The sequence below is a fragment of the Buteo buteo genome, chromosome 4 (genome assembly GCF_964188355.1).
Source record: "Buteo buteo chromosome 4, bButBut1.hap1.1, whole genome shotgun sequence".
Taxonomy (NCBI): Eukaryota; Metazoa; Chordata; class Aves; order Accipitriformes; family Accipitridae; genus Buteo; species Buteo buteo.
The window spans coordinates 52,556,289-52,578,394 of record NC_134174.1 but is presented as its reverse complement, the minus strand read 5'-3'; the positions used below and the strand labels follow the sequence as shown (position 1 = coordinate 52,578,394).

General features: G+C 35.6%; 1 protein-coding gene across 2 annotated transcripts in view; it reads right to left on the bottom strand.

Annotated features, from left to right (window-relative positions):
* Window positions 1–22,106, bottom strand: part of DNTT (DNA nucleotidylexotransferase) — a 98,145-nt gene that overhangs the window by 57,480 nt on the left and 18,559 nt on the right. For both annotated transcript variants that reach the window (XM_075026133.1, XM_075026132.1), the window contains exons 4-7: window positions 18,052–18,222; window positions 16,716–16,787; window positions 13,553–13,676; window positions 12,076–12,208 (exon numbers count right to left, since the gene is read on the bottom strand). In XM_075026133.1, coding sequence (XP_074882234.1) covers window positions 12,076–12,208; window positions 13,553–13,676; window positions 16,716–16,787; window positions 18,052–18,222 — 500 coding nt within the window. The remainder of the gene's footprint in view (window positions 1–12,075; window positions 12,209–13,552; window positions 13,677–16,715; window positions 16,788–18,051; window positions 18,223–22,106) is intronic.

Genomic DNA, 22,106 nt, shown 5'->3' with positions numbered 1-22,106 from the left:
ACTTGAATTATAGCCCCTACCAGGCAAGAGAATGACATTTCTGTCCAGTTCTTCAATGAAGAATTGAAAACTTTCACAGAAAACAAACAATACTTATAAACACTTTGACAGATATTTTCCAACTAAGCTTAAATATAAACGTATTATCTACTTCATTCACTATCTTAGTTTCTGGGTATAGACCTGTTCTATAACACCACTGATATGTTTTGGCTTGCAATTTTCACATTGTCAGCATCCCCTTTCATCAAACTTCTTCCCAAATATTAATATACAAATTATCTTGTCCCCCAGTATTAAAAAAACCAGCAACCAACCAAACATTAGTGAAAAGGCACTAAAATAAAATTCCAAAAAGAGTTAATCAAATTGTCAGTGAATTTAGACTTCCTTACACATAGTGAAGCATGGGATAAAATCAAAACTCACTAAAAGTTAGATATTCATATTCTCTTTGTCATATTCCTACTATATGCCTAATATCAGTAGCATGAAAAAGAATGAGCCTGCAAACTGCATGAGCCCTATTTCATGCACTCCAAATTAACTGCAGCACATATAACATGACTCTGCTACAGAGTAGTTCTAAGGTTATCATCATTGATCTTGCCTGAGATTTTCTTGTAAAGAATTACTTGTCGTTCTCTCTACAGATTTTGAAAATGAAGCTCATTCAGCCTGTGAATACATCTCTGTACATGTTAATGTTAGGTACCAATTATTTGTACAGCTTCCTTTTAATCAGAACAGCTTTTATTCCCCCATGACATATCATACTAATCTAGTCCCAAATTACGAAAACATTCAAAGAGCAATAGTTGACCATTAGTGTAGGAAGCAGATTATCTAGCTTAGAAAATTATACTGATAAATCAATTTTAGTACATGCTCTGTATCATGCAACCTGCCTCCCTGCCCCAACCCCAGACTGTATGTTATAATAATGCCTGGGGCTGTTGGACTTGATACAATTTTTTTGGATGAAATGCTATCGTATTCAAACTGTATCAGCATCAATGCCCAAGTCCTGTGCAAAAGACCTTTTGTGAGCTTATTTAATGTGTGTTTTATGCTCACTGAAAAATGACATTTATATATTGGAAGAATTATGTATTTGGGAGAGTCATGTTCAAGGAAAGGCAGAGCATTTCCCCTTCCAAAAAAAAAAAACAGAGAAGTGTTTTCAATATAAGTCATACTAGAAGTTAGTAACTTAAATGTTTAATTTTCATAATGCTAATAGTATTCAGTACTGCCTATGTCAATTGTTCTAAAATGCCAAATTGAATAATTTTTAGTTAACCTAGCATAATAAAAATCACAACAATTTTTATTGCTAACCTTTTTAAAATAGGAGTGGTCAGTAGAATATAGGTTATTAAGTATATTTCATTGATACATTGAGACTTTAAATAGTTGCATTATGACCCCACTTTATAACTTTTCAAAACATTCACTTTGGCAAACTTGCCTAGAAAATTGTGTAAATAATGCAAAATCTGTTTTAACATTTTTTGAATTCTAATGGTATATTATCTTAAAGAGTGCCACTGCACAAGCCACTGGAGTTTGGAGCTGGGAGTACTGTTATTCGTACTGACAGCTGTCACCACTTCTTTCCACTCAGGTGAGTCTAATGAGCCAGCCGTCATGATAGACTCTTATTTGTTTCAGAGCTAGGACTTTACGTCAGGAGAAAGCAAGTTACTTGTGGGCAGGTTTATAATCTGACACTCATACAAGCAACTAAACTGAAGGCAGTGCTGAAGTCGGTGAAGGCAAAGCTGAAGTCAGTGCTGAAATCTTCTCTAGCTAATGACAATACCATTCTCTTGCACTTTGATAACCACAGCCACTGGGAAAGATACACCTACAGTCCAAAGCATCCTCAGTCTCGCTCTTCTACATAATAGACACCCCAGATTACTGCTCAGCACGGGGTACAACAGAAGCAAACCCAGAAACCTCTTTCCCCATGCCTGCCCCCATACAGAGTGAAGGTTTAATCACAGTAGGCTGTCTCTGTTATAAGGTGAAGGTTTTGAGAAACTGTCAACCAAAACTGAGATCAAACAGAATTATGGAAACATTAGAGATGTTTTGAATGAACTATGGTAGATTTCTGACAATTTCTATTACTTTTTGTGTAAGTAAAAGACTTATGACATTGTAAACAGTAAAATAATCCATAAAAAGATTAAATTAAAACATAATACATTAATATAGAATGAACAGATTTAAAAAACATGGGACATCCATTTACTCTTTAGAGATTAGATTATTTGCAAGACATCAGAATAAATTAATGAGGGGAATCTACATTGCTAGCTCACTATTTTTCTCACTGTTTCCTAAAATGTTTTCAATGTGTAACTTCTTGGCAAATAAGTTTCTTCGTTTCTCAATCATGCATCTTTCTTAAAATCTTAAATAGATCTGAGTTCGCTTCCTTAAATTCCATCCACTTGCAAAACAAAGATGCTGTGATTTTTTGTCTCATCTCTACACGTTATTCACCAGCATTGCACAAAGAAACTGTTGTTCTTTTGACATTGCATCTCAATAAATGGATTAAATGAGCTGTGAATATCAGCATTCAACCAATAAAAAGAGATCTTTATTTATTTTAAATGTATCAGATCTGCTTCATCTAAAAGGCTAATTGAAAAGGCTATTCAGGTCAGCTGATATTAGAAGACAACTGAATCACATTTAATGGTACTTAAAGGATGTGAACAGGCTAAAAGGAAAATTAAACTATGGCTATTAAAATTTAATTTGACTTACTGAAGCCATTAACATTTTGGTTTTATGCAGTGGCAAGCATTCTAAAAATATTTCCATATAATTCAGAAACTCAGAATTGTCAAATGGCTGACCATTATGTACCAAAAATGATTGAAAGTGACCTCAAAGGGCAAATCAGAAAAAGGCAAAAGGAGAAAAATTCATTGAATACCATTATTAGCTGTCATTCTGCTCTTTCTTCATATAGAGAGTGCCTATATATGTATGTATTATATTTATGTATGTATATGTATGTGTGTATACAGTAATTATCTGCTTACAGCAAGTTTTTCAGTTATTCTGACTCACATCTACTTTATTGTTGCTGGTTTTAAACTTTTGCATCTTACCACATCTATCAGCAGTTTCTCTGTTACAGGGTGTTTCTGCCTCTGATAATGGCCAAACTGATCTATGCAGTTAGCAGCCCAAGATCATCTGGCAACTTTGTCTCATACATTATTTTAAAATAACCTTTTACAGGAAAAAGGCAACCTACTTAGAATTTGTGGTCAAAAGCAGTTAGAGTCCTGTGAATTGTAGTTTTGTTATTACACTAGAAATAGTTGCATCTTTACTAGAAATTCTTGCATTTTTTCTATTAATTGCACACTTTGGTTTTCATTTTAACATTGAATATCAGATTTGGATATCAAATGAACAAAACACTATTATGTGAACTGTAAAGAAATAACCTATTTTTAAGACAATACTTTATCTTTCTCCTAGTAATATACCTGTGATATGTTGCTTCACCTTTGTGACTTGAAAATGCTGCTGCTAATATTCCTTATACTCTGTATAATGACAAATACAGTAAATAGCATAAAGCAGTCATCAATGCAGTAACTTCAAAGATTTTAGCCAGTTCCATAAAAAATAAACAAACTTTGTCTAGAATTAAAATGGTAACAAACCTGATCAGTACATAACTAAAATTTCAGATTGACTGCCTGACAAGGAAATACATCACCCCTAGTTTTGGTTTTCATTCTCATTTTGTCCAATTCAGTTAAAAAAGAAAAAAAAAGCTAATACAGAAGGCTTTGTTGTAGTAGTGCTAAATTAATATAGTCTGGGATTTCGTATCTTGCTCTATAAACATTACTTGTATTGCTCTGGCTGTATTGCTCTGGCTTGCTTACTAGTAGTCATCACCACTGTTGATAGGATATGGAAAATAATAAACATTGTTAAGGTTGTGACAAATGCATTCCAGGAGGTGTAAGTTATCATGGAGACTGTAAGGCTAATCCAGGGAGTTTCTGGTTCTACATATACAGGGTAAAACTTCTGGCTTCACAGAAATCGGCAGCATTGCTACCTCCACTCTGGACCCATCACTTGAAGTAACTTTAGAGAGAAGAGAGGTATATAACTAAACAGCACCCTTCTAATGAGCTGATAAACCTGCAAAAGTGGTAAAGGTTTGAGTAGAGTAGGGTGTGTAAAAAATACCGAATCAAGTTTTTGAAAGGCTTTGAAAGAATACACTGTGCTGAGTACTTTTTTGTCCATGACTCCCAGATACCTTATTCATCAGCTTCTACTTCATGATTCATCATGGCTAATAATAGATGAAATGAGTGGAAAAATAATCAAAGCTCTAATGACAAAAGGAAGTGTCTGAATTACTCCAATAGGTTATCGTCTAAATTGACTCGGGTATCCATTAATTTGGATAAAAATGATTTTCTCCTTTCTCAACTTATTTTTTTAATGGGTTACAGAAAATTAGAAGCAGAAACTAGTGATGACCTCTGTTCTTTCCCAGTTGTAGTGCCTCTAACTCCTGCTACAGAATATTTTTATTCATAGCATCCCAATACCTCAAGGTCAAACACTTCTAAACTGAGGAAGTTCAGTAGGGTGAAGCTCTTTTACTAAGCTCTAAGACCAAGCAGATCAGATTAGAATACCTCTGGGTTAAAAGCCTCATCCAAAGTGGACTATAGTTTATCAGAGGCAAAGCTGTGCTCATGAATGATATCCAAACAGTCTCCAGTCTGTTGCTGGAAAAATTGCTAGATTATTCCAGGATCTGCTTAAATTAGACTGTGTGCAAACTACTGTATCAGCTCAAATGTTCAGTGAACAGCTTGCCCCACAGCTCCTTTATAGCACACTTCTCCCTGACAAAAAAAATAACAGCAAATTAAAAAATTTACTTCTTATAACAGCAGTAGAAGAAAGTGAGCAGAAATTACAGTACTTGGACTTGAACAGCTGGGTACAGCTTATATCTTACCTTATTATAGCTTGTGTTTTGGAGGAAAAAAAAAAGCATAGAAACCACTATATCTAAGAAGAGTGTAAATGTAAAGATACACTATAACAACAAGGTGTGAGTGGAATAAGGAACCTCTGCTTGGGAGTTTGTCTAAAAACTTAATGAAAGAAACTTGACTAAATTAATTATATTAGTTTGAAATCTGGCACTACTTTAATCCTACATCTGGGCTGAAAGAAAAAAAATTATGTAATAGGACTTCGAATACATTTATTTCTCAGAACTTAACAAAGATTTGGTGTCATGTCAGGTGTTCTAGCCTCATTGTAGAACCTCTACAGCCTGCTAAAGAATACTTGTATTAGGAGTATCCAATATGAAAAGGTCAAATAGAGCTTTTTATCAGGATTTATCAAGAAATTCAGTCAGATGCCACATGATTAGCTCACTTAAATAAACCATGAAGTCCTGAGTATATACCAAGAGCTTAGGAAGTGTAATATTCTTCATACATTTGATCTCACATCCTCTCATTTATGAGCATGTGTCAATACAGTTAGATAATTTTGATTCCAGATGCCTTATAGAAGTCTCATTTCTGAAATGAAGGTGCCACAATAATATTAGTTATTCATCAGCGCGTGAGCCTGTAAAATAATCTCTCAAAGTGTTTCCTTGTCCAAGCCATTTCATTTTACTTTATCTCTGAGATTGAAAGGAGGGATATCTTTAAATGATTTTCTTGATACACAACAGTCCTGTCCCATGTCATTCCTTTATAAGTTCCTTTGCCTTGTAAGAAATGTCACTGCACCCAGGAAAGAAATTTTCAAATATACAAAAGCATGGCAGTGCTGCCTGACAAACACACAGACCCTGTCCTTTGCTGTCTTCGTTGCTTTTCTGTTAGCAGTCCTTATCTTCAAATGTTACAGAGCCTCAAATCCCGATTTGTAAAAGATAATATAAAATGCAAGCAAGGAGGTAGTGATCTACAATTAGGTTCATGTTAGAACAGAATTCAATAACAAGAGAGTCCGAGACAAAACTTCCCTGAAGACTGATGCAGGATTGAGAAATTAGCCTCCCACCAAGACAAATAATACACGATAGGCACTAGATATTCTGCTTGATGCATTGCCCAAGACACTTGGACACCTTCTTAAGAACTGCAATATGAAAACTTATCTAAAACGAAGCGTCTCCTTAGTCTACTTTGCCTTAAGATAGAGTGAAGATGGGAGAAACTTGTTGGGGATTTCTTGGCTGGGCAAAGGCATGTGAGCAATCCAGCCGCTATGTGGGAATGAAGCATAAGATTACAAAATACTGTGTCCTTGTGTGCTGGGAAAAAAGAAGATAAGAAGAGCCTGGCCTGACAAGCAACACCTGGATGCTGAAGAATGAGATAAGTAACTGCATCCACTGTGACCTTGGCAAGGTTTCATAGACAACTTTGAGAAAGTTCCCATGAGAAAATTGCGGAACCTACATAGCTGCAAACCACAAGTAGGTGTGTTTTAGTAATGAATAAACATTAGCAATGTACCAATAATATTAGGACTAGTAGGCATAATTATCGTAAACTGTGTAAATGTGAGCTATCCGTGCAAGTAAAGTGAATCACTTCTATCACTCATATTGAGTCGACTTTTGTGCATTCCTCCGCCGCTCGCAACCCTCAAATCTGTTAGGCCGAGAAACAGATGGAGGGCTTCTCAAATCTGCTCATAAGACTCGGCGGAGCAGACGGAGACGGGAGGGACGGAGCAGGCTTGACTACGGCCGTTCCTCCCGACAGAAACTAACAAAAGTATGTCTAAGTAAATCTCATTTGAGAAAGCCAGAACTGAAATCATTATACCAATAGGATGCCTAGGTAACTTCTAAAAAATAAGTGCCTACTGATGATATAGTAACTATGTGCTTATACCATAGCAATACAATCCTGCTGCTACAGAGCTAACCACAACTATTCGAGTGTGCTACATGGAACACAAGAAAACTGAAACCTAATTTGTAAATCATTTGTTAATCATGTGGACAAAGCACACAGAAAGGCTAACAGAAAGCCATACTGGAAATGCAGTTAATGAACATGATGATTTATCCTTATTATTGTATTTAATTCTTATTCCAGATCCTTTTCTGAACATCTCCAGTCAAAATTGGGTTTTGTGGGTGTGTGTATTGAGATATGAATAACCAGTACAGGGATTGAAGCCGTAAACTACATACAGTATACAATGCTTCCTCCAAGCATTTTTGCTCTTAGGAAACCCTCCGTCTAGATTACCTCTTGTGGCAAAACCAAATATCAGCAGCTAAATCAAGTTAGCAAAAAAAACAGGATCTTGCAGAATGTGGTGATAATGATTCAGCCCATGACAACCTGTTCTTGAAGTCACTGCGAAGCCATGTCCTAACATGGAACTATGGGAAAAGGCAAAAAGTACTCCAGTTTTACTGCCATGAAACCTAGTCTGAAGTTCCCTCTCCACTTGTCATTACTAACAATCCTGCAAAGATGCTAATATTATTAATAATAGCATTAACACTTTGCTAATACGAATCAAACTTTCTGTAACATGTACTAACATATACAAGATGAGATAATGCTATTACTACTGAAAAAAACTTAAATCTCCTCATAGAATAAAATTACAATTTTAATAACCAGGAAAAAAAAATTCAGGTCCTCAGTTTAACTCTCATTTAAAAGTGGTAACATACATTAGCCTAAACTACACTCCTGCCTTGGATATAGTTGGGACAAACACAGTACTAATCAGGGATGTTGCACGCTAAAATAAAGTTTCTTTTCTCCCCATCCCAGGGCCTCTCTTTAACTCAATGTTGGAAGGGAAACTTCACCCACAGTGGCTTTTGTGACTTGTAATATGAGGTACTGTTCCCCACCTCAGAATTTCTCTCATTAACTTTAAGAAGAAAACAGCCTTAAATCTCAGCAATTCAAAATAAGAGAGGCTGAGCACTGAAACTAATGCCATGCCAATTCCTGATTCAAATAAACTGCATGGCAAATTCAGTCTTTCTGATAACATTGTCCATGGTATGCTTTATAGTGCATTATCAGCATTTTCAATACTTCCTTCTCTACAGCAGAGCTGATAGGCCTCACTAGATAGACAATGAAATGCTTTCCACACTGTGTGGGTGTGATTTATTTATTTCATAAATACAATTGTTCTACTTCTGTATTTCTATGCATTTCAGTGTTGTAATTTCTGTTTCAAAATGACCCAGATAAGTGTCAGAAAAAGATTTTTTAAAAATTCTCCCAACTTCTCATATGAAACTATACCAACTGAAACTCAATGAGTATGTTTAACAGGCAGTTAGCTAAGTGTTTCTGTAGAGGAGTAACAAATGATAAACTCATCCAGACTTCATTAATTTATTCATTTCTGCTCCTGAATGATTTCAAATTAGGGAGATACTGAAGGGTTGCCATCACAAACCTTTATTTCAGTTACTTTTAAGTCTTCATATTCCTTTATGGATTCAGATAGCTGAAAAGAGAGTTGCCTTCAACCAAACATAGCATTGTTGCCACTTCCAACCAAAACCACATGGAAAGCACCTCTGATTTAAGATGTTTTATAAGCTATTGTTTTGTGAAGACAGGCAGAAAGATGAAAGAGTCAGAAAGAAAAGGCATCAAAGAAGTAGCAGACACTGAAGTCTCCTTCAGTAATCTGACCCTTGAGAAGAGGTAAAAGAAAGAATTTGAGGGCTAAGCTGAAACTACAGAACGTTAGAGCAAAAGAGGAAATAAACTGTATGCAATGGGTCAGAGAAACAGGTCTTGGTATGTTCTCAATAAGATTGCATCAGCTTTTCCAGTTTTCATGCTTCAGTCTAACAACTTGTAGGTCTGGTATTTTGATTAAACCACATAGATCCAACTTAGTAATTTGATTTTCACTTCCTGTTTATGGCCTTTTTCTCCCCCTGAAAATTCCACCATCCTGAATTAGAAATATGCAAACAGAAGTCCCCAGTGCTGCATAATCAGCAAATGGGTAACCACCGGCTTAATCCTGCAATCCTGCTGCCTTGACACAAGCAGTTATCAGTGTCCTAACACAGTCTCCAGACTATCAGCAAAACCTGTGCTCAGAATATCCTTGTCTCCTCTCTTCAAGAATCCATCATTTTCACTGCCAGTTGTCCATCCTGCTCTTCATTTTCCTATTGCTTTCTAACATACAGCTGCCAATCAAGTCTGTTTTTGCACTTGTGCTTGCAGTTTGACTACTGAGGGATTGATGCCCTGATGCTTTTGTACTTCAGATAGTGGCTTCTCCTGTGTTTGCTCTTAATCTTTTGAGCTGCTCCTTCGTCCATACCTGAAACATGGTTCATCTACCATCATCCATGATTATGGCTGCTATAAACACCAACTAGCATTAAGACTAGTACAAGAAGCAATACAGAAGACTAAAGGTGAAAGCTAAATCAAACCAAAGTCCATGAACAAGTTTGCTGGGGTTTTAAAAAAAGCTATTGTTTACTGGAATTTTATACAATGCTTCCTAATTTTGATTAAAAGAAATACTACAACATCTGATTTCATGAAATTCCAGGAATCTAATGGAAAAGGTCTAGTAAATCATTAAATATATCCAGCCATGTGTGTGTTTGATAAGTTTGGGAAAAAGAATGTAACTTTCCTGTAGTTCACCTCTACCCTTTTGAATCTTCATGATTGTAGATTGCTAATGGAAGTTCTGTTCCTTGTAATTCATCCAGTCGTCCTGCATAGTAAGTAAGGTTTATAAGACTCCTGACTTTCAACTCTCCAGTCAAATCTGGAGGAACACAAACAACTGCTTATTTTTTCCAAGTTATGAAACAAATATACAAAAAAAGACAAATCTGGGTCCTGGGGAATTAATATATTATTCAGAGCAATCACAAGCTATTTTTTCTCTTATGTTAGTAGTGTACAAGGTGTAGTATGAGGGAATCAAGTTGTTTGATTAATAAAATTTGCCTACTTTTATTAAAATATTTACATAATGATGAAAGAAACAAATAATAATTTGTCAATTGGAAACTGTGAGCTAGTGAGCTAACACATACCTCATGCTGATGAGTACTGCCACTATACGAGACAGGCAAAAAAGAACAGAGTAGTCAACTCTATTGCAGTTCAGTAATTAAAATATAGGTGCTTAATAAAGGTACCTCAATCCATTTAATCAAGTTTTCTACAAATCCTACGCTGTAGTATTTGTTTTCCATGGGCTGGTAAAATATCATTTAGGACTGACATCTTGAAACTTAGTTTTTTAATATATGCTCTGTATATTTAAAGGCACATAATTAATATACAGGATTACTCACTGAAGGCATAATTAGATACTTAAATAATTTCTCTTCCAGTTTGACACACCCATTTAAAGATACAAAAGCTTATTCTTAACAAAAAAGAGAATAGCTAACTATCATATGACTCTGAAATATTAAGCAAAACAACAGGCTTAAATTTGATGTGTGAGATTCCAACTTTGCAAACAACTATGCTGCCAACAAAGCTCACAAATACATCATATCAGAAGAAACTGAGAATTTTCAGTGTGATAACAGTTCTGTCCCTGCAACTCTCTGACCCATCTAGACATGTGTTAATCAGCTATATCCAACTTACTAACACAAGGTCCCTGACTGATTTGCATCAGTGCGAAGAGATTGCCATCACATGCCTCTTAAACAAGGACTCACAAAATAATGACACTTGAGGTTCTGAATATAAAATTTTATCTTTTTCTTATACCTTTGACCAGGGTTCATACTTGAGCCTAATGCTTCTTATTGACCACACTGTTTTATAGAAATCATGTAGCTGGTGGCTGCAAACATTCTTACAATAAATATGGGACATACAAGGAATAATTACAGATATCATGAGGGAGCACAAAGGTGATAAAATACATTCATCATAAACACTGTGTATGTATATAGCAATTAAAAATCCTGTAAGGTCTTAATTTAGCACCAGAGTGAGTCTATGTAGGCCTATGTAGGCTTACAATAATAAATCACACAATTGATAATTAATTATTAGCATTCTTCTGTCTTTTTGCTTTCATACCATTTTAAGTTGCATGAGAGTGATAGAATTGTGTATTTTAAAGTTCTAAGAGAATACTTCCAGTATTTTTTGAAAGATATTTTTGTGTTAAAAACATAGTCAAAGTTTTACACAGTAACAAATTCAGCAGCAAGAGATTTAAGGTGCTAAGTTTTTTAGGTTTATGAGCATGACATGTACTACAAGCAGTGACATAATGGGGGACTGAGTACAGAGCAAGGAACCCAATACTCCTGAAGACTATTCCCAGTCTCAACACTTTGCTGTGTGGCTTTAGGAAAGCTCTCAAATAAGTGCTGAAAGAATGAATTGTGTATGTCCTGAGCAACAGGTTTGGGTTTGGTTTTGCAAACCAAGATCAAAAGCTTTAGGAACAAAAATCACCCAGGAAAGAAATTCTGAGATCACCCTAGCTATACAGAGGTTAGTGTATATTCAGTTTAGTCAGTACTTTATGTTCAGTTTAGTCAGTGTTTACTGCAAAGTATACTTGCAACACTACAAACTCTGCCTTAGCACCTTTCAATCTCATATGACCAAGTTATCTTCAAAAAAACCCCCCAAAAAAACCAAACAAAAACAAACCAAGATTGCCTTAAAGCTATCATATCTTTGTTTCAACATGGCCTTACAATAGTCTCAGTCTTGGGAATTCAGAGCCACCAAAAGAGAAAAAAAAAATATGCTCAAGTATGGTACGTGATCGAAACATAATTTTTCCAGCACGCTATTCTTAGATTTTGTTCCGACAAACCAACCATCTGTAGTAATAAAACATAGGAACCTGGGAATTTCTTTCCTGTTTGGGGAAAAAAAAAATATGGAAAAAACCCTCTGATACTTTCCCACTAAGCTTCTTTGATTTTTCCAAGACACAAACATCATTCTGTGTGTACCAGAATAAAACAACCACGTGACCTCATTTGTTTTCACTCACCTCCTGAAACCACCAGTTATGGTAACTAAAGCATCTGGTAGAAACGTACACACAGTATTCTTGACAATCAAGCTTACTGCATCCGCTTCTGCCTTAGATACACAGCTAACAAGGTCCTCATAGTAGAGAAACCCTGGAAATCAAAGGCAAAAAAGTGCCAATCAGTCTGTGGAATTATCAAAATCTACATACTGTTATGTAAGCCCCGTGTGAAATAGCCACCTCTCACCAAGAAGTTAAACCACACAACTCATAGCATGGGCAAGGGAACCTTATCTAATAGCAAGAATTAAGAAATGCTTTATCTTGTACCTGAAACTATAGGACATGTTACAGGACATGTTGTGGGAACAAATATATTTATATCCAGCCTGTTGAGAAGTCTTTTCCTTCCTCCATGCCATTCCTGGAGTCAGCTTCCTGCTTGGGGTGTGGGGGATCACAGGCAAGAGACAGCCTCTTCCTTCCCTCATCTTTGTCCTTACAGTTTATATATATTTTAGTCATTATAATTTGCTGTTTCAATTTATAACAACATAGCATTCAGGGTAATTGCTCCACTTGCTGAGAACCTGAATATTTATAAATTAGTCTGACTTCTCTACCAGCTCCCATCAATGGCATTTTGGGACATACTGCTTTAAAAGGTGCTCTTCCCAAAATGATGGGATTCTGCCCAAGTACAGGGCTCAGAGGTATGTGAAATATCCCAGCTATCTTTATGTCTGATCACAGAGCTTGTATCAAAAAAGCCCAGTCCTGCAGCTTGCTTCACATTTGGATATGATATGTAAAAGAAAAAAGGACAATGGAGCATGAATGCAGGCAAGCTGATCCAAGGGTTACTGAGGTTACATAAAACACATGGGTTTAATGCAAACATAAAGTTACATTATGTTAATGTCCTGTTATATAATCCCCTTCTCTTAATGTAACTGATTCCTTTGTTTAAATGAGTTCCTTTATTTAGGGACATGGCATGTGTGTGCACACACGCAAATCTATGGGGAAGCAACATTATTCATTTGACCACGTTTAACACTTTAAAATTATGATGTGCTAGGATTATGAAAGTACTTTTACAAGTACTTTATTACAAATCTAGATTTATCACTAAACTAGGGCTGCCTTGAAGGAGACAGGTCTCCTCTGAAAAGTAGTTCTGGGCTTTCCTAATGTTGTAATTTTTTCACGATCTGTGCAATAATGACCCATCAATAGTTTTGTGTATAAGAGCAGATTTCATTGGGTATCTGTGTAAGCAATTAAAAAACCATGCATAATCATATGTTTTGAATGACACCATTTTTAAGTAGGAGCTCTGTTAGTCCAAACATTATTTTAACCTAATAATTTAATATTCACAAGACACTGCAGCAAGAAATGGATGTATAAGTGAACTTTGCCTCCTCCTCTGATTCTGTTATCAAGTTCTTAGAGCACTGAGATACAAGTTTTTATGAGACTTTCACCTTACCTGCTTTCTGCATTTTTGAGAGCTTCAGGGTCTTGTCAGCTTTTACCTCTTCCAGAGTTCGTAAACCCATTCTGTACCATTTCTCAGATGTCTTCACTCCCACTCCAAAGACTGAGGTAAACAGCTAAGGTCAGTGGAAGAACACACATTTCAGTGTTGTTTTCTAAAGGAGCAATGAATTAACAATAAATAGGTAACAACAAGGTTTCACAGGAAACACTGGGCAGAGTTTATCCTATATTGAAGATACCGTAATACAAACATACAGATTCAGCTTCCTTTCTTTGCATAGTTATGTTGAACAGACAATTGTTTTTTATACATGGACAGTTCTCATTAAAATGAAATCTAAACAATAATACAGTAGCAGCTCCGGCATCTTTACATGATTCGCCTAAATGTACACCTTCAACTAAGGTTTGAAATAAGGATAGTGATTTTTATTTTTACTGCATTTCTTAATAGAAATGCAAATAATAATGTTAAGTAGCTGGATTCCCTTACACTGACTTCACAGAATAAGAGATGTCTCAAGACTATCTTCCTCATTGACCGACATTATGGTTTTGTATTATATGCACTACCAGCTCCCAGCTGTACACATGATGTTGGTGCTGCAGCACTGCCAAGAGTTGGGGTCAGTGAGAACCCTGTGGCCCTTGAAATTCTGCACCGAGGGCAATGAGTCTTACTGGTGCATGGAAACAGATGGTAAGTATGTAAAGACAACTAATCTATTCTTATACTGCATTCTATAAAAAACGTATGTTTGGAGGTCACGCCAATACTGTTTTCCAAAATGGGATTCAATTTCAAGTACAAATGGTAATTTTTGTTTGCTTGCATATTATAAACAGTCTTACAATTCTTCAGTCCTCACATGAGCCAAGCTAAATTCCTGTACTTCTAACTTGGAGCACAGATTTCACTATTTTGTCCAATGGGGGGGAAAAAAAAAAAAATCTACCAGTCTCTGAAGTTGTAGTAGGGTTATATTCCATTTATTCCAAAGTAATTTTGTGCACTAACTTATCCCCCAAGAAAGGATGTAAAGCAAAAATGTCACAGTTGCAAGCATTATTCAGTGGATCAATATCTCAGACAAACAGCGACATAAAAGCAAGACAGAAAACTTTCATGCTTGCCCAAAAGCACATTCTTTATGTTCAATTTGTCAATACTGAAGCTCTCAATAGTTTCTTTGTACTTTCATAGAATTCAATGAGTAGCTGTGTAAGACATGAATAACTGCTGTTTTCCATTGAATCTACAACCTCCGAATTCCAACCATACTAGCTTTATTTTGTGTTTTTCTAAAGAGATTAATTCCTTGGAAATAATCAAGATAAAGAAAACAGAAAAATTAAAATCTTGGATAATATTAAACAGGAATTAAATATTAAATAGGAATTACCCTACATTTTGTATATAATGCATGAAATTACCTATTCTTTGTCTGAATCACGGGTGTTTATGAAAGAATGTGATTTTTTAAATACTTAGATTGTTATCTTTTAATGTTTTTGCTAGTACTAAAATATTTCCAAAATGGTCTATTACTGGGTTTAGAACAATTCCAAGAGATTTAATTAATATTGGGATGGAGAACTAAAGAAAATGGATTCTATGCCACTGTTCAAATTTTTAGTAAAAAACAACCACATTTTTTTCTTTCTATACTAAGATCCATTATTATTCAATATATTTATAGATGTCAATTTAGAGACACTGCCAAGAGTGCAGTGTCAGTAGCAAGTAGCCCATTTCTTCAATTGTGTATGCAATCATTGCTCTTTTTCAGTTGGTGAAAGTGAATTTTATGAACTTGTTCTTTGCAGCATCCACTTCCGTAACAAGGCAAACTGACCATGTCATTCACATACCCTACGTCTCAAACATAGACTGTATAATTTATTTCAGTTGTTTGATAACTGTGGTCCTGGGACGAGAGGTGATCTTTTAAGTCATGATCAGTGATTTATAGGCATTACCAGAACCATGCTAAACAGTAAAATTTAGAAATTCACTAATATTATAGGATTCTACTTAGCTATCTTAGAAACCCATAAAAAAAATTGTTGGAAAAAACTGGCTACAGGCAATTTAGTCAAAATGTTGAGACTGTACTCAGCTAACAAGAGAGCCACTTAAGTTTGCTGTAATTTGGCATGTGAAACAAGGCATAAAGCATATTTGAGATAATCTGTCCCCTGATAGGTTTTGTTCTGATCTCCAAGAAATTTTCTTAAACCCTGAAACATAAAATTTAATGGTGGATCCTCAATCTTTATTACCATTAATAAGCAGGTCCGGTTCCTGAATTCTGCTATACATGTGAATCTACACCTCTTCTCTGAGTATTGCTACAGGTAGCATCAAAAACTAATCACTGAACATCCTTTCATACTTGTATTATGGATCAGAGAGAATGGAAGAGCCTTTCAATAGCTGAAGTAAAAGTGAATAATGCAGGGGAGAATTAAACAGTCCCATTCCTTTTACTCTGATTTAAATTTTTCTGAAGGCACAAACAGGATACTTTTAGATATTAAAACTGTAGATAAAATTTTAAAAAAAAAATGTGCAGTATATATTTTTCCAGTGGAGAATTCACTGAAAATTTAAGAAATACAAACTGCATTATCTGTGTGTTTTAGATTCCCTGTAACTATGAAGTGTAACCGTGACACTGAACCTACAATCTGCCTAAGAAAGAAGTATCTCCAGTCCTCTTCCTTCTGCCTCACACAAAAGAGAATTAAAATAGATCTGAGTCATCTTTTTCACCTGGTATTCTCTTAATGCCAGAATAAGATGGTATAGTGTTATAGTAATAATCAACTGAGGAAAAAATAAACCCAACATCAGGTTAAACTTACAGCAAAGACTATGCATTGCATTAGTTTTCAGGAAAAAGAGATTGTTTTGTTCAAGCTTAAGAGCAGCTGTGTATGCATCACATTAATTAGAAAGGTAACTGATTTCACCATTATTCCTTACTCTATCAGTTTCTCTCCCTTTCTCTTTATTCAAGACCTTTCTTTCTTTATACTTGATATTGGATGTTTCTTTATAATAAAATTGGTGGTAATGTCTAAGCTCTACTAAACAGAAGAAAATATATGCAATTTTAAACAACAGCAACAAACTTCAAAAGATTTACCTTAAATGATTTGTATCGTTCATCATTTAACACTTCTTTAGCTCTAGAACTCTCTCCTTCTTCAATAATCTCCTAAACAAAGAAAAAACATTACTTTAAAAAAAATACCAAGATTATGGTAAGATTTAGTAAACCAATCTAGAAGAAAGTCATAACAACCCGTAAAAACACGAAGAGCATCCTTAGCAAGCATATTGTTTTATTGCATTAGGATCAAATTCTGCAATCCTTGTTCAGACAGATAATTACTGAAGGATGAAGGAGAAACTGGAACCACAGAATAAATTTTACAGTACTTATTTACTCATAAATTTACTCAAGGATGAAGTAGAAACTGGGACCATGGAATATATTTCACAGTACTTATTTACTCATAAATTCACAGCCAGAAAGCAGTTATTTATCATAAGCTATCAATGAGTTGTCCTGAAAATTAGATTTCATTATTTGGTTGAGTTTACTTCTCTTAAAAGAACATTATAAGAACAGATATATTTTTTCTTAAGTGTACAGTTCCTTTCATCTTTCTGATAAAGACTAACAAACAAAAAAAACCCCAGCAATAAAACCCCCCAAATCATCCTTTTTTCTGTGGCATCATAATTGAATTCCCAGTCCCCAGGTAGTAGGTACAAAGAGCACTTCAGGGACTACATTCTTAACCGGTGGAGTGAGGCAAACAAGGAGCCAGAGTGAATCACAGCAGTCAGCAATGACCTCTCCAGACAGCTGAGACCCCCTGATCAGCTGCCTGCTGGAGTAACAGCACCTGAGATGTGGGGTCCTGAAAAGGCTAAGAATTAAAGAAAAATGCAGGGAATACTCAAAGCTCCAGTAAGAATGTAAAGTTCATCCATCACCTAGATAAATGGCTCTGCTATAACTTATAGAAAGGTAGGACTTAACATTAAAGTATTAAAATATTTACCAGTTTTGCAAAAATAGTATTTCTAATAAAGCATTCAGGTGAGCAAATTGATGTTGCCAAGGGCAGAAGTTACATGAAGAAAACTATTAACAGTTAACCTGTCACATCCAAATCAGAGCGAGCCTTTAAAAAAAAATACATACAAAGATGATACTGCATTACTTACTAATTTGTATTTATTCATTAGTTACTTTTATTCCTAAGGGCAGGGGGTCCATGACAGAACCTTATGTTACTGCAAAAGGTTTCCAGAAATCATTGCATTCTTAGTAACAAGGGTAATATAATGTTATTACAGGAAATACAGAAGGTTATGTAAATACACACAGGTATCAATGCTGCACTCTGTGACCTCTGAAAGTAGATCTGTAAAAGAATCAATTGGCAGATAATTCAGAGGTATGTTACCTCAATGACATCTCTGACTCGGTCTCCCATGCAAGGCAACCCTTGTATATCTTTCATTCTGGTTACTGGAAATGGAAGAAATTTCAGCACAGAAGCTGCTCTCAGGAATTCCAGGCAGAATATTTCATTTTCTTTGAACTCATAATTTTCAGCCATTATCTCAAGGGCATCCTGGCGAGGGGGTGGGAGGGGGGGGACAGGACAGGTGTAGAAAAAAGTTAAAGGTTAATAAAAGCTTAAGCTATTCAGCATACTCCTTAGAAAGGTTACTTAGTATGCTAATTCAAGAATGATTTCTTTATACTAAGGTGAAAAGATAGAGTTCATAAAAAAAAATTCAGCATAATTTTCTAACCACTTGAAATTTTCCAGATATCATAAAAATGGTATTTGAGAGGCAAATGTGGGAAAAGAATCCGATCTGTAACAAAGCCAAACTTTAAAACCTTCTGTGAGATAGACTTTCCATATTCTGTGCAGATCTAATAAATCAATGTGAAAGAGCACCATACTTTTTAGAATTGTGTCCAAACGTAAGTAATCCAGCAGGTCAGTACATGATATCTTCATTTTCAGACACAAACAAATAGGAGTCTGTGGCAATACTGGAAACCACCTCCTTTTTGATCTTTTAGCCATGCTTCCATTTAGGAATTTAAGGAACAAACTCACTTTTTCCTCTTTTTTCAGTTGTATGACCTATGCAAAAAGAAAAACATTTTCTTTATGGCTCTTCAGCTATCCATGGCTTGGTTTATTTGACATTGCGCTCAAAACTACGTGGAGATTGCCAGTACAACTTATTTATTTATTTATTTGTAAACTATCCATATGTCATTTACATAGCTTTGGAGTCTGTCTCCCTCCCTCCCTCCCAGAATATGAGAAAAATATATATATATATGTATATATATCTTAATAGCAGCAATTTTTAGAAATTAAATGCAGGGAACAGATCACACAGTGGTAGAGAAAAGAAGCAGGTTTTTGTTTCCCACTGTGGAACACTGTGTTTTGGGAGAGAACAAATGCTGCAAAAAAAAGTCTGTGAATAACCTAAGATAAGAACTTAAGAAGGCTTGCAGCTGACCAGCAACTGGAAGTCTGAGTTCTTAATGAAACCTTGCACAAAACCTCAAAAAAGACTGCAAAATTAAACATCTCCGAAGAAACCACCTAAGAGTGTACCATTTCCAGAAGATACTGTTCAGAATATTTATCTAAAAAGCATCCCACGCCTGGCTGTTAGGGATGATCTTCTGCACCATTCAAATGGCACAGGGTAGGCTAGGTACAGACCATAAACAAGCCAACCTTGCAAAGCTCCGGCACTGCATTGTGTCCTGCACTCCTCCTGGAGATGCCATTTCTTACCGTTTAAAGTCTCTAAAGAGCAGCTAACAGATCCCGGCCTTGAAAGGGATACATGTCCCACTCTATCAGTTGCTGCATATCCTTCCTCTTTTCCAACTTGCTCCTGCTTCTTCTTTGCCCCACGAGGCATTACAAACTAACAAAGAAGTTGCTGTCAGCGTGCATCTGCCTGCAATTATCTCTTCACTGAGCAGTAGTCCAAGTGTCTGTTCAGAAATGGTTTTGGAATAAGGATGAGTAACGCCCTGTGATACAGACATTGACAGCAAATGGCTTACTAGAACAATGACTGCAGTAGAGAGTAGGAAGGAATGAGATTGAACAGCTTTTCCTGCCCTCAGTGTTTATGGAATCACCGTTCATATTTAGGTTCATATTTAATTTAATTTGTAATTAAATGTATCATTATATAGTTTAAAAAATAATTTAGATTTTGCTTTGGTTTTTATCTTAGCATTAATGTGCTTTGTATCGGAAAATAAAGCCAAGTAAAAAACAGCAGGCCTTGCACATCCTAAATGCTACATGAGTAATATCTCCAGGTGAACTGGAGTCAATTCCAGGCCCACTAAATGATGTGACAGCAAATCCAGTCCCTTTACTACATCTGTGGAATTGAGAACAGCATCTGTCACCCTGCACTGAAGGAATACAGCCTGATTTAAACAACAATGAAAAGATTTTACTTGAGGTACAATCATTTAGATCATTAAAATAGAACAACTTCTTAAAATTAAATGTGCTTCTCACAAATGAATGTAGATTACTTACATATTACATTTTATTGTTTGGTCAGTTCTAGAAAAACAGACCATCTGATATGTCGTGTTGCTCAGACTATAAATATTATAGTCTCACTGAAGCAAAATGAAGGTTTAAACCACAATCTGCAAGAAAATGTTCTCTACTGACCCTAGGATTTGCAAAACTTTCCTCTTAATGAATCAAAAATATGAGATCTTAATTGGTTTGACAGTAGGCACCTTAGCTAAACAAACCCACTGCACTTTCCTTTTTTTTTTCTGTGCTACCATGTTAAAGTGTATAAAAATAATTAATTAGGGCTTGCTATAGAGAATTTGCTTTGTTCTGTATCACCAGTATAACTTCACTCCTTGATCTCTGTAAGGATCAGTCACCTGTTGTCCATCTCACTGAAAGAATCCTCCCCTTAGCTGCATATTTATTTATCAGCTACCCTGATTAGTAAGCACTGTGCAATTCCATTTTCATAACATTTCATGAAAGACCTCTTGAGATAGAGAGCTGTTTAGCAAGATGCTTGATCTGGAAGTTTATACCAGTATTTACATTCAGCTAGCCCTTGGGTATAAGGAATCAAAGGGAGGGTGGAAAACACTCCTTTAAGGGGGGAGCGGGGGGGGGGGGGGGAGTTCTATTACAAAAATAGTGCACAAAAACTTAGCTTCCTTACAGCTGTCTTTAAAGCTCTTGCAGTGGCTAATTGTTGGATTTGTTCAACTGCTATTCTTTTTTCTTTTTTTCCACATTTAAGATCTTTATTTGCTTGACAGATTATGTTGTATTTAATTACATACTTTTTGGTTAAAGACAGGTGCACATTATAGTTCCCATTTAGAAAGAAAACTAATGCAAAAAAAGGGGAAACTACCAATTTGAGGTCACAAGCAGCATGGATTCATCCCACTTTGCATATGGAAGAACAAATACAGCATACACAGTACTGCAAAGCAAATGGGGAATATATATTTTTTACCAGTGGGGTGACAGGAGTCAGATGTTTCCTGTGCTGTGAGGTTTTTTTGGATGTTGTCTCAAGTTCTTATTCTTTTTATTCTTTATCAGCTCAAAGACTCTTTCCTTCTATGCAATAAAAGATGCTAATTCTTACTTGAGCTGAGGTTTACAGTCACAAAATTATGATTACTTTTTCTTTCTTTTTCTCTCTTTACAATCTATGCACATGAATACTCAAGAAAGCAGTGTTTGGCAAGAAATTTCTTACTCCAGTCAACACTAGGAGAATTAATCAGGGAACAGAACCAAAAAGATATAGTTGTTACCTTCTTGATAAAATAGTCTGTACACGACAAACACATAGACAGAAAACAGTTCTCATAAGTACCTACTCAGCTGTGTGTAGTAATGACAGACCGGCAAAGTCATCTTCTTGATTAGGAAGCTCAAAGTCTAGGGATGTTTTTTCTCACTCCCAACAGGCAGCCTCTCACATGCACATTTAAATAGATATATTCTACACTGAATAATCAGCCATCGTGATAAATGTGTCTGCATATACCAGCACCACTGCTGTTTTAGAGAGGTATTAGCCCCTTCCTAGTAGCAGGAGGGCAGTTTTCAGAAAAGCTGTGTCACCACTATTATTGAGAAAAAACAATCACATGTAGCATTTTACTCAGAGGCTGCTGACAGCCAGTAAGAAAATTTAATCAAAGCGTTTTTATCATTCTAGTTGGCATTTTTCAATGTTTTCCTGCCTTTGTGAAGCTCATTAAGCAGTTTTAAATAAACAATTAAATAGTATTGAATATTCATTATTCCCTGTACAAAACATTGCCTGCAAATGCTGCAATTAATTACAGATCTGTCTTTTTACATAAAACTGCTTTTGACATTCTTTTTAATAAAATCTTTCTGCTTTAAAAAAAGAAAGAAACGGCTCTCCAAGTGGAGTTGCT